We start from the raw sequence: 16,239 nt of genomic DNA, 5'->3' as shown, positions 1-16,239 counted from the left end.
CTAGACATCCAATTTTGAGCCATATTTGGGAGGACAGGTGAACAATTTCATTTTTTCAAGTCAGGCTAATTTCGGACAAATTGGATAGAGGTCAAGCAACCCACCAGTGAGGCACATCTTCAGGAACTTCAACACAGTTGGCATGAATGTCCAGAACCATGACCGCCCTTGTAGAAAATCGTTAAGCATTCCAAAACTCCCATACTTCACAGGGAGTTTAAGAATGACGGTTTTGTACAGACCAAACGCAATTCCTTTGAACAATTTAGAAAATCCTATGGCTCTGCTATTGTTGGCCAATTTCAGGTCAAATGATTTACAGAACCACCAAATACCATCAACATGACACATTAATCTCTCCCACTCCAAAAAAAACAAACAAAACAATTGCAATTTTTATTTTCCTTTATTGATGTTTACAGTTTTTTTTTTTCAGATTGCTTTTTAAATTGATCTGGAATCTTTTATTATACTTTTGGCAAAAGGTAATAGTGCTCATGGTGTTGTATTGTCCTTTTCCCCTTCACTTGTTACAACAGGGTGTGGAGAGGTTAGGGGTGGCCATTACAATTTGTCCAGGTAGTTATCCAGAGCAGGGATGCCCTCTTTCAACCCCTTGCGCTTCCTGGTATCAGCAACAATCCCGCAAGGCTTGGAGGAGGGATCTTTGGGATCCCCAGGGAGGATCTGCCAGTGGTCGAATACGCACTGTGGGAATGCCTGGCCGCCAGTATTTGAACGCAGGTCAGCGGTGAATCCTGGGGGGGGAATGGACAGATGTTAAACAGAATCCATTTTCCCACTACCTCCTGTGCTGGCTATTCAGGGGTTCAGGCCTGGTAGGTACACCCCCTTTCCATTTCACCAGTAGCGGGGTCAAAATGCGCCATTTAAATTAAATGTGATCACTAAATGTCAATTAATGGGGAGGGGGGTGGGAGAACGGGGGGGGGGGGGGGGGGGGCAACTCACCGAAGGACTCGTTGACAGGCAGGTAAGCCTTGACGATGAACATGGGGGTTCCGATTACTTGGGACTCTTCAAACACGTGTCCACGCTTCCTGTTCAAGACACCGTAGATGCCTCCGACAACTTGCTCTGGGCACTGCGGAGAAGGAGACGACATGTCAGCTAAACATTCGCTTTGTAAGGACTACAGACCTCCGATGGGTCCCTTTTAGTTGGAGAAATCCATAAATGTTTGTCTGGATGTGACCAATTAAAACCACTTCATATTTTAATGTTGAAATCAATAGTCATGATTTCATACAGAACATTTTAAGCTTTGCTAATGGGAGTAAAAAAAATGATACATTTACATTTGAGGATCCCTCTGGGTGTGCAACTTAACCTTCTAAAACCCGCCACATCTTTAGACTTTAGACTTGTGGTCACTATTGGGACACTGGACTCGAGGAAGCGGTCTCGTACCTGGATCTCGACCAGGTAGATGGGCTCCATGAGCCTAGGCTCGGCCGTGAGCTGGCTGGCGTACAGCACTCTGCGGGCGGTGGGGATGATCTGGCCGCCTCCACGGTGGATGGCGTCTGCGTGCAGGGTGACGTCGTGGATGTCGAAACGCACGGCGCGCATGTTCTCCTCACAGAGGACACCCTGGGGGGAGGGGGGGGGGGGGGGCGAGAGAATCGGACCAATCAGCACAATTACGCAAGTTGACTGAACATCTCCCAAGACTCATTGCAAGAAGGTAGAGATCCTGGTCCTCAAAGCCTGCAGAACCTCCTGGGTTTTCCCTTTTCAACTTAATCAGCTTAAATCCATACCCAAGGAACCAGGTGGCCGTTAGGGCCCCACCGGGACCAGGAATGAAGACCAAGGTTTCGAAGCTCAACCAAATACGAATTATTCTCAGGAGCCCTAAAGTATAACCCGGGAGCTCATATGAAACCGGTCACCCAGACTTTGCTCACCTCCTTGGTGGCCCACTGGAACCCGGCCACCACGCTGTCCTTAATCTCGTTGAGGTACTGCACCCCCTTGGTCACGTCCACCAGCAGGTTGGGTCCGGTCCCGTCGGGCCCGAAGCACCAGATCTTGCGGACTTCGGCCACGTCCCACTCGTACTTCTCTGCGATGTAACGGGCGCGGGCCTTCATCTCCTGCCGGGCGGTGACGTCGCCCTTCTCGATGTCCTCGGCCAGGCCGTCGGGGAAGGGCCTAGCCTTCATGTACAGACGGTTGTGCTTGTTGGGAGACTTGGACAGGCACATGATGTCGGACTCCTCGCTCACGGTCTCTCTGTAAGACACCACCGGGTCCGATTTCTGTACGGGAGAGAAGTTGGCGTTAATAAAGCGGGTTCGGAAATTAAGTCACGATTACAGACCCTTTTTCCATTCATAGAATTGGGATTAGAGTAGATCCTAATTGGAGTTAGTGTAATGGAAACTCTGCAGCATCGTTAGGTCATTAGATTTGTATGAGGAAAATTAAGAATATTACTAGATACCTAATGTTAAGATTTCAATGCCATATTTATGTGCTCCAGCCAGAGGCGTTGAGGAGTTGATACACTACCGTGATTCTATTAATGGGAAAACTACATTGCTACAATGCTGTACCAATTAAAAGCACTAAAACTTGATGGTTGAAACCCTGTTCCTGGAGATCTACAGTCCAGTACGTTTTCATTTCCAACCTGAATTAAAATGACACCCGATTCTAGATTCTATCTGAACAGGATCTCCAACAGTTGAATGCGCTTTTTATTAGGGCTGGAAAGAGTAACCACAGGGCAGTTGGATCTCCACGGACAGGGTTTGAAACCCAACGATGGAACGGGGGGGGGGGGAGGGGAAAAAGGGGCTTATGGGGTTACCTTGAGTGGAATGCATGCATGGTCCTCCTCCAGGTCCTTAAGACAGATCTCCAGATGCAGCTCCCCGGCGCCGGCGACGATGTGCTCACCGGACTCCTCGATGATGCACTGCACCATGGGGTCGGACTTGGCCAGGCGCTTCAGGCCCTCCACCAGCTTGGGCAGGTCGGCCGGGTTCTTGGCCTCCACGGCCACCCGCACCACGGGGCTGACGCTGAACTTCATCACCCTCATGTTGTGGGCTTGCTCGTAGGTGGTGATGGTCCCGGTCTTCACCAGGTACTGGTCCACGCCCACCAGGCCCACGATGTTCCCGCACGGCACGTCCTCGATGGGCTCCACGTAGCGCCCCATCATCAGGATGGTCCTGGAAGAAGGGGGGGGTTGTAATCAAAGTCAGTCCTCAAGCAGGTCATGAAGTCAAAGGGAACTAGCTACTCTAACCAACTCCAGTAATGTGAGATTAGTCGAGCAGCAGTCAATGTAATGTCACTACATAAAAGATGAACCATTTGAAGAGCGACAGAATCACATACACAGCTACATCATTCAAGTAGCACACAGTCCCCAATAATCCCAATTCTTAATGGGGTGGGCGGTTGCCAATTCAGTCGGTTATACGTCAAAAGCATGAGACTTTAAAAACAGGGCACCGCTTTGCACCTCGCTCACCTCTGAATGGGTTTGCAGTACAGGTCCTCCTTCTTGCCGGGGGTAAAGTTTGGTCCCATGATGCGCACCTTGAGGCCGGTGGAGACGCAGCCGGAGAAGACGCGGCCGAAGGCGTAGAAGCGGCCCTTGTCTGTGGTGGGCACCATCTTGGAGATGTACATCATCAGGGGTGCCTTGGGGTCGCAGTTCTTGATGCCTGCAATGAGGATAAATCAATCAACGGGCAGAACATTGCAGCTTCGGAGAGGACTCGAGAATACCAACGTCAATGGGCAGCCTTTATAATTACAGAAATGTTATTCTTCTGTAGCGCAGTTCAGTACACATGCACCATGGAAATGCAAACCAATTTCACATCAAATCAATACATCCCAACCACCCACCCCCCACTATAATTGCATGTCGATAGTAGTGAACCATTTAGACTTTCAAATTCAGAAAAAGCTCATTTAAATTCAAGCGATTGCACATGCACATCACGGTCTTGTACCTTTAGAGAAGTTATGCAAATCTGACGTCTGAACGTTCTATTACTTTTGTCCCAAGTGCCCAGAACATACTGTGCTGGGAATCTTGCAAATCTTGGGAATCAAGTAGCACACAGCCACTGGCAATCCCAATATAAATAACACATCTCCGCAGATGTGTTGATTCAAAAGCTCACATTCAATTTCTCATTCTTAATTAAATCCATAAACAATCCAATCCGCAAAAACTGAGGCGAAACAACTCAAGGCTTTATCCAAGTCAGTCAAGTGGGTTATACAGTCAGAGAACTAGCCACTCTGACTCCAGTAAAGTAGGATTACGGTCACACGTGACGGACGGCCCGTTTGGAGAGTCTCGGGGAACGTCTCGTACCCATAGCGGCGTCATCGTCGGGGGGTCCCTCGTACAGCAGCTCGCAGCGGTAGCGCTGGGCGGTGACGGGGGAGGGCAGGTGGATGGTGATCATCTGGAGCAGGGCCTCCCCGGCGGGCAGCCAGCGACGCATCACGGCCTTCAGCAGGGGCTTGCCCTCCTTCTCCTTGTCCTCGGCGTCCAGCTTGATCTCCAGCTTCTCGATCAGCTTGGCGGTCTCGTCTTTCTTGAAGTTCATGATGGCGTCGAATACCTGGTGGCGGGGAGGCAGAGGGGTTAGCCTTTTTTGGGGCTCGTTTGCTTTTGACGCGGTACGGTACGGCGACTACGTTTCCCCCAGCCTGACCCGTGCGATTCAGACTGAAGTTCCTCATCACTAGACAGTCAGGTCAAAGTGAAGAATGTTTAAGTCATCATTTTTGCAGGCGCGCCTTCCCCCCTCCCGCCCCCCTCCAGGCACGGCCCGGGACTCACCTTGAAGATTGGGTCCAGGATGAGTTGGGCGAAGGTACGGGGAAGCTTCTTGCCATCGGGGCTGGTTGCGGACTTGCTGAACTTACCGGTGGCGGGGTCAAAGTACCTACAGAGGAGAACGCACATTAGGGGCGGCCTGTAGCGTAGTGGTTAGGGTAAATGACTGGGACGCGCAAGGTCGGTGGTTCTAATCCCGGTGTAGCCACAATAAGATCCGCACAGCCGTTGGGCCCTTGAGCAAGGCCCTTAACCCTGCATTGCTCCAGGGGAGGATCGTCTCCTGCTTAGTCTAATCAACTGTACGTCGCTCTGGATAAGAGCGTCTGCCAAAATGCCAAGAATGTAATTACAGAATGTTGGTGATGACTCCCAACGCAGAAATCGGAATTAATTTCAAGAGCGTTTTCAGCTTTTCTGACGAAATGGTCAAGATAAGTGGACACTAGTAATAGTAATACTTATTCCTCCTTCTGATTTGACTGAATCCTAAACAAACCAAAATGCTTGCTTGCACCTAGGCAGGCGTAGCAATGGTCAAGTTCAAAAGACCCCGTCCAATTGCTTTACTTGCAATTAACGTTAGAAGTATACAAGCTAACAGTATAAAAGGCCATTTTCCAAATTTAACAGGAAAATGTCCTTGATGTAAAAATGAGAGAAGTAGCTCAGACCGCATGCATTCGGTCATGGATATAACACTCCCCGTACAGATCTGACCAACAGCCCACAAAGATGCACCTGTAACGGGTACCAAAAAGCTCCAAATTAAATCCTGCAGCAATGGCCAACTACCAATTTCAGGACAAGCACATATAAAACCTCCACTGAATGAAAACAAGCTGTGCCATCAAATGCGTTTTTTTGGTTCTTGCAAACAGCTTAACCGTTTAAGGTGCAGGACGATAAACGCGACTGGAATGTCCTTAAATGAGCATTCTGATGCTGATGGAACAATCAATACAGGCGATTGAAAGCAACAGAGTTCTGGAACACGTACTTTGAAGTGAAAACAAATCATTTACAAAAAGCCAATTCAGTAAAGGGTTAAACAAAGACGATGACAGCACAGGGTCTCGTGTAGTTCAGCTCACCTTTCACCCCACAGTTTCTTCATCATATCCTCCACCTTCTTGTAGCGCTCCATTGGCCCCAGCTGAGACTCTCCCTTGGCCGCGAACTTGGCCACGTACATCTCCGCAAACTGCTTCAGGGTGAAGGCCCAGCCGTGGAGGCCGGACCCGAACCCGACGGTACCGATAATGGGGTCAATCTGAAAGCGGAATGGAGGACAGTCATACAAAAATTTTTAAAAAAAAATAAAATTAAACACGACACTGTCAACAGTACATTCCCGTAAGCTTGAAATGCAGACCTGTTGTGTCCAAGCCACTCATTTGACATTCACCTGGACGAAAAATGTTTATATAATAATAAATGGGGCCAAGCAAGTGATACCATAAACTTGCATAACCACGAAATGTTCAGCTACAATTGAAGGCATTCCTATTCAACACTAACACCACCACACCCATAGAATCCTACCCATTACCTACCTAAAATCAACCTATTTTCAAGGTTTTCAATGTTTTAACTGAAGACATTGAGACTCATGACTGAGTATCTTAATGCGAATGCATCGCCAGACTAGCAAGAATACTCAGACTTGTTTGACAATGACGTGTGTTCAAGACCAGACATTTGTGGTGAACTATGCTTGCAGCGGTAACTTGACATTTTACAAGAACATTCCATTTAGAATATAAACAAACCCAACACCACAACCAAAACGCCTTTAATTCAAATGGATGTGACTTGGATCTAACAATGCCGGCTAGCTGATGTATTTGATCACCGGCAAATTATTTTTAAGGGCAAGAACAAATGTTAAATTTATTGCAGCATTTTCTTACAGCCAAATCCTCCACCTTTGCTCTCAGCATTTCCCACTACTAGCCGCCATTTTTGCTCGCCATGCACTACCCGTTCAACCCGTTAGCCGACGTCGGCAGAAACCCCCCCCCCCGTCCCGCTCACCATGATGTTGCCCATGGGCCCGGTCTCGTCCTCGCCGTAAGTGGAGATGATGACGTTGACGTTCTCCACGATGCGCTGGAAGGTCTGGTACAGCTCCTCGGGCACCAGCTGCAGCTCCAGCAGGGCCCGGTCCATCTTGTTCATCATCAGCACGGGCTTGATGCGCTCGGCGATGGCCTGCCTCAGCACGGTTTCCGTCTGCACGCACACACCTGGAGCGGGAGGGGGGGGGGCGTCCAGTTAAGACCGGTACCGGGGGCCACAGCGACGCGTTCCCGCACCCGAGCTAATCAGTGACCAAAATTGATCGCTGGAAACGGCACACCCCGTCCCAAGGCCTAAACTGGGAGTCGCACTGTCCAGAAAAGGGTTAGGTTGCCCCCAGGGCATCTTGTTCTAAGTTTAGCCAGCCGGTGCTATAGTAACCAAATACATGAGCATGTCTATCTATTGTTTGTTTTTTGTTATCATTTAAGATAACTTTAGCTACAGATGTTCAAACTTCTCATGCAAACATCATGTGCCCTCAGTCCTGGCATCCATAACTTATTTATTTACAATTATAGAAAGTTACATCGCAATAGTCGCGAGTATCAGAGCGTTCGATTGTTTGTTGCATGACATTGATTGCACTAATAACTGAATTGAGCACGAGATCTCTGGATCACTGGCAGAGATTGAACTAATTACAACTACAACTAACCAACTAATTTCTGGTACTCAAATTGGGATCGTTTCCCCCCAATCCCAGGTTCCTGACCTCCCCCTCCAGACCCCACTCACCGGACACACAGTCCACCACAACCAGAGCGCCATCAGTCACACGGAGGGCGGCCGTGACCTCAGAAGAGAAGTCCACGTGCCCCGGGGAATCGATCAGGTTGATCAAGAACCCAGAGCCATCCTTGGTCTGCTTGATGAAGGCCATATCGTTTTCGCTGAGCTCGTAGAACATGGAGATTGCACTGCGGAGGGAATCGTTTAAAACCTTTGAACACGCATTTCAACCCTACAAGTGCTGTACACAACAGGCAAATGCCCCAACAATTACGACAAGCCAGTCGATGACCACACTAAGCGATTTGGAGCGCTTTGCTCGAAAGGTCAAATGTTCAACAAGGGCAGTGATAACACTCCTGTTCTCGGAGATCTAGCATCTTACATTTACATTTTACATTTTAGTCATTTGGCAGATGTTGAGCAGCTAATCGGTAGTGAAATTTGGGTTGAAACGGAAACCTACGGGATGGTTACCATTGAACCTGCGAGCAACCAATTCAAGGCCTCATATGGGTGAATTTTTTTAGGTTTGCTTCACACAGGTGAAAAGACAAAAATGGTTAATATTTATGGTCAGGCGCTGGCCGGGGGCCAGAAAGGAACTCACGTGGATTTGATGGTGATGCAACGCTCCTGCTCATCCTTTCGGGTGTCGGTGAAACGGGTCTCCCCAGCGCGGGAGGAGGCGATGATGCCAGCCTTCGACACCAGCGAGTCGGTCAAGGTGGACTTCCCATGGTCCACGTGCGCAATCACAGACATGTTACGGATGTTGGACTTTTTGTCCATGATGGCACGGATCTGGTCTACGGTGAAGTTCACCTTGGAGGGGGAGGAGAGAGATTTGATAAGCACAGTGCCCATTAAAGCCTCATCCGTTTTTTAAATGGTAAACGGTTGGCATTTATACAGCGCCTTTATCCAAAGCGCTGTACAATTGATGCTTCTCATTCACCCATTCGTACACCCACGGCGATTGGCTGCCATGCAAGGCGCCGACCAGCTCGTCAGGAGCATTTGGAGGTTAGGCGTCTTGCTCAGGGACACTTCGACACAGCCCAGGCGGGGGATCGAACCGGCAACCCTCCGACTGCCAGACAACTGCCCTTACTGCGTGAGCCATGTCGCCCCATTTAGACACCAACTTAAAACAACGTTTACATTAAATGCAGTACAGTACCTTACAACACATTAGTCATTTAACAGATGCTCTTGTACAGCGCGACGTATAAGTGATATAGTCCAAGGAAAACATAGAATACGGATATCATGGAATAGAATACCATGGCGGACAGGTTTGGGCTAGGCCTCCTAGATATGTAAAACACCGGAGTCCTGTCACATGACGACTGCGTATGTAACCGACTGCTTTGATAAACTGCGTACGTAACCGATTGCTTTTGTAGCCAAATGCTTTGACTATGAAAGACCGCATTTGTCACCAACTACGTATGCAAACAAATACGCACGCCGTTAGGTATCAATTCCGCAAAAGATATTAGATATTAGTTAACATCTAATGTTACTGTTAAGTCATAAAAGGTAATCAATTCTCCTGGAAAAAAACGCATCTCCGCTTACATTGCGGCCTAGATAACGAGTCTTCGCTAGCTAGCTAACCTGGCCAGGCATGAGCCAACGCAGGCCCGACGAGCTACAATGCGAAATTGGACAGCCGGCTTCCACGACCCATTTAGCGAAAATACATAATGGCAGAGGGTCGTCAAAAGCGCTAGCTAGAGAGCTAAGCATCCGACGGGTTTTTATACTCATAAATAATTCAAGTCGGCCAACGCCGGCTGGCTAAATTGCGACACCGCTGCGACATGAAGCCATCAAGAAACAATTGCGGGCCACGTGTGATGGAGCAGTACAAAACGTTCGTACACATCGGAAATGCCTGTCTAACAAGCAGTAGCAAAAACAAAAAAAGGCACCAATCCAGTTTGTGAATATAGATCATATGCTAGCTGCCCATTATAATCCCATGCTGCTACAGGCCAATTTTCGTTCCTTTCTCCCTGGCTAACGTTAGTTGAGGATGGCTAATGGCGAATCGCAAACTGCGCACTGGGTGTCACTTCAACAGTCATGCCAGACTGACATTTCCTCAAATTCTTCAAGCGTCTAGAACGAATGGTGGCAATGGCTATTTATGACGATTCGCTACACTGAAAGGGTAACCGATACAGATGCCGGAGCACGCCTGTTTACGGACCGCTAGCTACGCAGGACCGCTAGCTAGCTACAAAGCTAAACGTTAGCCAGATGCCGGTTGCTGGGAATTACGTGGCATTGCATCTTATTAAAAAGCGAACATAAAGAGAATACGGACGAACAAAAGAGTCAGCCAAAACGTAATTGGAAAAGGTTACAAACAGAAAGCGATACAAGAAAGAAAGTGAACAAAAACACTTTTCCAAATTTATGCGGCGTAATGACTGAAACCGCAATGTACAAGGTGCCATTTTGTTCTACAGTCGCCGCTGTCATCATGTCCCCCCAATCCATCCTTCTCTGTGCCCATGACTATTCGGCCACTAAAATGGTCATCGCAGTGACAGAATAGAGGCACATAACAACCGGTAAAACCGGAAAATATTGTTTTCACTCACCATTTTGGTGGATGGTTGAGGATTCGCTTCGTTAAAGAAAGGACACAAGCGTTACACTGCCCACCTCTCTAGGGCATAGGCAGGGAAGAGGATGCTGACGTCAACCCGTACGGTTTTATACTGAAGCCTACGTCCCCTACGTCTTGCGTATGAAAACGTATTTGGGTTGGGCGCTAATTTTACAGCACTGCGCATGCTCAAAATTCTTTGTCGAACAAGGTTTATACAGTCTATGGGTTTACCGTAGCTCTGTGGATTGTACATTTAGTGCTTTCTTCTGTATGGGTAATCGCCATTCGCGAACTAATTATTTTTTTACATATTCAGCTCTAATCATCATGACCTGTTTGAAAGTTGTACTTTACACTGCCTGCATACATTACTTAAAATACCCTAAATATTTGACAATGGGCCATGAACTATGATCTCTCCACAATTATTGGCACCCTTAATAAAAATGGAGAAAAAAGTGTCAGTTCAAAAGACACAGGTTGAAATTGACGTCTGGTAATTGGTAAAAAAACAAAAAATAATAATAAAAAGGTGTAAAACATACTGCATACAAACACACTCTTTGAAGGGGTGGCACAAAGACAGCCCTTACTGAGCACAATAAACAAAATCAGGCATCTTGAGTTTGCCAGACCGCATTGGAATTATGACTCGAAGAGAGCGCTCTGGTCAGATGAAACCAAAATTGAACATTTTGGCCATACACACCATCAAAATGTTTGGAGGCAAAATGGAATTTATACAAGGGGAAACACCTTGTCAAGAATGTCGGTGGGTCAGTGAAATGTTTTTCGAGATGTTTTGCCGCCGGTGATCCTGGTTAAGATCAATGGCACAATTATGTCAACCAAGACCCCGGGAATCTTGCCAGAAAATCTGATTGCCGCGGAAGCCGAAACTTGGTCATAGGTAGATTGTCCAGCAGGGCAATGACTCAAAATCCACAGAGAAATGGTTAAGTAAAAACAAGAACCATGTCCGGCAATGGCTATTTCAGTCTGCAGTAGTAAATCCCATGAAAAACCTGTGGTCTGAACTGAAGAGGGGGTTATAAATGATTTTCTGCATGGATGAATGGTCAAAAATCCAAATGTTCTCTATATCCTCATCACACATTACAGGAAAAGACTCACGGCTGTTATGAAGTGCAGGGTGTGCCACTTGACAAGATCCACAAACAGTTCATGGTTATGTGCTTGATGGTTATATGATACACTGAATAAAGGTAGTTATTTTTTTACATATTTTTTTATGATGTATCAATGTACCACTGTACTGCATTATGGTTATGTTTTGTGATACTTTGAATAAAGGAATTTATTTTTTACATATTTTTGTTGATGTATCCATGTACCAATCATCCATCCATCCATCCATTATCTGAACCCACTTATCCTGATCAGGGTCGCAGGGGGGCTGGAGCCTATCCCAGCATACATTGGGCGAAAGGCAGGAATACACCCTGGACAGGTCGCCAGTCCATCGCAGGGCACACACACCATTCACTCACACACTCACACACTCACACACTCACACCTACGGGCAATTTAGTCTCTCCAATCAGCCTAACGTGCATGTCTTTGGACTGTGGGAGGAAACCGGAGTACCCGGAGGAAACCCACGCAGACACGGGGAGAACATGCAAACTCCGCACAGAGAGGCCCTGGCCGACGGGGATTCGAACCCAGGACCTCCTTGCTGTGAGGCAGCAGTGCTACCCAGTGCACCATCCGTGCTGCCCTGTACCAATCATGATGATAATAATAATAACAACAATACTAGTAATAATAAATGTGAAGGTAATAATAAATGTGAAGGTAATAATAATAAGAAGAATAATAATAAGAATAATAATAAGAATAATACTTATTATTATCATGATTATTATTATTATTAGTATTATTATTATTATTGTTGTTATTATAATTATCATCAATGTAGTTATTGTTGTATTATAAGTGGTTTTTACACGTACAGTTAAATACAGATACTGTATAACACAATGCTTCTGAAGTTCACTGTGAGTTTGGGAATTACTTCAGATTTCCAGGCATAAAATCCGTAAAGTCTTTGTAAAGTTTAAAAACTCTCCAGCAGATGGCGCCCGTGCACTAGTGTGACGTTATAGCTTTGCTGACAGGCCATCGATAAGGCTCAAAGTGCCTTCACTTTTCTCCAAGTTCACTGCAAACAAATTATTAATTTCTGCAATCAATTATTAAGGTTTGTCTGTTCCTCGAGTGCCGGCGACATTCCTGGTTTTTGCTCCATCTAAACCCAGGACTACCGCATTTTTATGAATTAGTAGGGTTAATGAATGCAGATGACCACGTGTTTGAGGTAGTCAGCGTTTCGCTAATCACTATCCTGGCTCTGAATATACACTCACTGAGCACTTTATTAGGTAGATCTGTACTCCAAATATTTAATCAGGCAATTATGTGCCAGCAACTAAATGCATAAAAGCATGCAGACATGGTCAAGAGGTTCAGCTGGTTTTCAGACCAAATGTCAGAATGGAGAAGAAATGTGATCTAAATTACTTTGACCGTGGAATGATTGTTGGTGCCAGGAATTTTCAAACACAACAGTCTCTAGAGTTTGCAGAGAATGGTGTGAAAAACAGGAGCTGACAGGAAGGTGACAGTGACACAAATAACCACACATTACAACAGTGGTATGCAGGATTGCACCTCTGAACACACAACGCGTCAAACCTCTCAAGTGGATAGGCTACAACAGCAGAAGATCAATAAGTCTACAAAATAAGGCTAATAAGTACCTAATAAAGTGCTCACTGAATGTACAGGCAATAATCCATCAACCAATCCAGTTCAAATGGAACAGAAACCGCCAGTGTTACTCGAGGACTGGAATGTTAATTTGAAATCATTCAACAGAAATTGTTTGATGCAAACATTGTTGGCCGTGAACTTTTGCTGTCTTGAACTCACCTCTGGATACCTTCACGTCTACATGGACATTACAGGGCCATAGGCCTTGTGAGTGAAACACAGGCTCCTTATTTGAAATCCTGCATTCAGTTGTGAGGCCACTATGCTTTGAGAGAAAAGGGTCACATTCACACCCAACCTGATTCAAGGTCTATTTGGTGTGCAAATTCCCAACGGATGTCGCTGTATCGAATGCCTGTGATGCCCGACGTATCCTACTGCATCAAACAAAGGTACATACGCATGGATGCAGGATAATATAAAAGGCACAGAGTCTTCTAAAGGTGGCTCATACAGGTAAAACCAGACAATGTGTTCTCTCTGAGCACTTAAATAACAAATATGCAATAGTATTGTATTACTTTGTGTGAGATTTTAAGGTTTACAATTTGGTTGCAAGACTTCTAGTTAAAAAATGGGCTGTAATTTACTGACAGGTGCGTGTTTGATGAGAAACAAGGGAGAAAAGCTTATTTCCATCTCAAACAGTAGTGGATTTCTACAATTTGGTAGGCTATGCTTATGGCATAATTATGTTCACTTCTAATATTAATGACTACAATGGCTAAGGTTGTGTAACTTGAGACCTTCTTCCAAATACGACCAGACGATTATTTGTGAAGAGCTTTACTTGGTATTTTCTGCAATTACGATCTGTAAATTCATCTAAGCCGTGAACTAAACCTTGCCGAGTTTTTTTCCCCTAGTAAAACGGTGCTCTCGCCATATTCCGTGCCTTACACAGATAAACCGTTTTGAAATTGCACAGTTGTGTGAGCTTCGCCCATTATCACAACATGGGGCCACGCAAGCACCTACTTGTGTAGGCAATGCATTCTGGATATGGCTCAACCAGGGCAGCTGTACATGGGGCTCATTCCACTCATTTATCTTTCTCCTCTTTTTTTCTTTTACATGCTCCTGACCCAGACTCCAACCCTTTCCTTTGAGTAAGAAAACATCCTTTGCGGAAGTATTCTTTTTTGAAAGCCTGATAAATGACCTGTGGATCCACCGCTCCCCGTCTGTCTTGTCTGCACCCGACGCACGCAGCTTCGAACTGACTGTTTGAAGGAGCAAGGACATCCCATTTGCCTAATTCATGTTTTCTCAATTTCATTTCTTTTTCTTGCCACTTTTCATGGCCTTTCCTGAGGGTGGAGCTAGGAGTATAAAAGAATAGCAAGAAAAAAAGAAAGAAAAGAAAAATAAGAGATTGGACCCTCCGACAGCAGACTAGGAACAAGTGTGCTTCAGACAAAGGCTGTCAGAGCCACCTGTTGCAAAGAGTCATCATGGCATAAACTGTGCAGACACTATACTTACTTTATTACGGTATATCATTCACATTATATTTATTATGTAACGCAGAAGAGCAACCACGTGCAATTGGTTTCATGTCATATCAGCTTAATGTTTTGTGTTAGCCAATAATTGGCATATGGATTAAGAAAATTCACACATTTTTAACTAGAAAACAAACGTTAACGTTCATAAAAGGTTTTTTCATTGACTTAGGGCTTGGTTTTGCAACTTCCATTTCCTTTTCGGAGTAAAAAAAGCATGAATTGTGATGACACCTGAAGGTAAGTGCCAATTGCTTGTCAAATACAGCCGGGGTCTGGTGGAATGATCATAACTCTATTGAATCTTCCTCCGCTCTGTGATTCATATTTCTATATGGGTCAGATTGTCGCTTACCGGCAAAGGCTGGAGCAAACCATTGAAAAGGAAGGTACTGTGTAGGCACTGTTTGATACACTGGATTTCAATGGAGTGGAAGCCACGCCCAACTGGTGCAAATCTGCTGGATTTTTGGAGCCGACACAATATGCCTGACTAATGACTTGCCACTGGACAGGGCTGGCCTGTAGCGTAGTGGTTAAGGTACATGACTGGGACCCGCAAGGTCGGTGGTTTGATCCCCGGTGTAGCCATAATAAGATCCACACAGCCCTTAACCCAGGGGAGGATTGTCTCCTGGATTTGTCTAATCGAATGTGTGTCGCTCTGGATAAGAGCGTCTGCCAAATGCTATTAATGTAATGGACTCACTTCCCCTCCCTATTGGGTGGTCAAGCAAATCACCAGAGTTAAGTTACCCTTTACCCTGTTACCCTTTCCTCTTTCTACCTCTGAATAAAGCAAAACAATGAAATGAATATGAAATGCGGGTGAACTGCCTCCTCTGCTTTAAATAAAAAACAGGGCCACATTCAGCCCGTCACTCAAAACATAGCAAAATGTCAATTTAAACAGAAATTCTGGCACGTTGAAGATCTGGTTGCACACCTTGGGCAGGCTCACTGACGTATGTTGTATGGTTTAATCATATGATATCTGAGAAGTCATTCTCTGAGCTTTCAAGCTTGGGCCTATGACAAAAATGTGGGAAACACTGTTTGGAACAATGTTCCTTTACTGCTGATTCACCTCGAACTGACTCTCTTTCTAGGTACAGTAGGTGTGGACAACCCCTTTTTTTCGAAGGGCTGGCTCATTTAGCTAATTGGTGATAATGAAAAAAAGTGACAATGGCATGTTACACAGTAATCAGAGGTTGCACTGTTGAAACCAAAGTCACAATTCAGTAATAGATGAAAATCATTGTACTACACGCACACACACACACACACACACAAGTAAACGGGTGGGTGTTGGAAAGAGGGAAGGCATGATAGGAAAACTGTAGAAACTAGAGAATCAGAGACAAAGGACTGAGCACATAAACGAGAGAGAACAGGAAAGGGTTACGGCTGCTCAGAGAGAGAGAGATAGATGGAGAGAGAGAGAGAGCGAGAGAGAGCGAGGGCAGACAGAGTGACAGCAGATGATGGCAGTACATTATCATTCGCTGGAAATGCCAAACTGTCAAAGCTGGATAGCTGAGAAGTTTGACAGCACTTTAACTCTTGCCCCTTGGAGGAAAATGTACGGAATAAGACGAAACTCTGGCACATATGCTGCTGTGTAGTTACTTATAGAGCGAACAACTCGG

The 16,239-nt window shown here is 45.8% G+C and overlaps 1 protein-coding gene and 1 non-coding gene across 2 annotated transcripts; both read right to left on the bottom strand.

The window, feature by feature from the left end:
* Positions 1–387: 387 nt before the first annotated feature.
* Positions 388–10,411, bottom strand: LOC133126176 (elongation factor 2b). The gene is made up of 13 exons (XM_061238105.1): positions 10,276–10,411; positions 8,268–8,482; positions 7,664–7,845; positions 6,881–7,092; positions 5,938–6,116; positions 4,847–4,952; positions 4,373–4,625; positions 3,512–3,707; positions 2,840–3,206; positions 1,932–2,285; positions 1,432–1,614; positions 973–1,105; positions 388–758 (listed from the first exon to the last, which is right to left on the bottom strand). The coding sequence occupies exons 1-13, from the start codon at positions 10,276–10,278 to the stop codon at positions 565–567; spliced, it is 2,577 nt and encodes an 858-aa protein (XP_061094089.1). The 5' UTR covers positions 10,279–10,411; the 3' UTR covers positions 388–564.
* On the bottom strand, positions 4,726–4,793 carry LOC133127806 (small nucleolar RNA SNORD37). The gene has a single exon (XR_009708668.1). It is a non-coding gene; the product is annotated as a small nucleolar RNA SNORD37 (small nucleolar RNA).
* Positions 10,412–16,239: the final 5,828 nt, after the last annotated feature.

The sequence above is a fragment of the Conger conger genome, chromosome 4 (genome assembly GCF_963514075.1).
Source record: "Conger conger chromosome 4, fConCon1.1, whole genome shotgun sequence".
NCBI lineage: Eukaryota > Metazoa > Chordata > Actinopteri > Anguilliformes > Congridae > Conger > Conger conger.
Note: the sequence above shows the minus strand (reverse complement) of the source record. Positions and strands in the feature narration are given on the sequence as shown.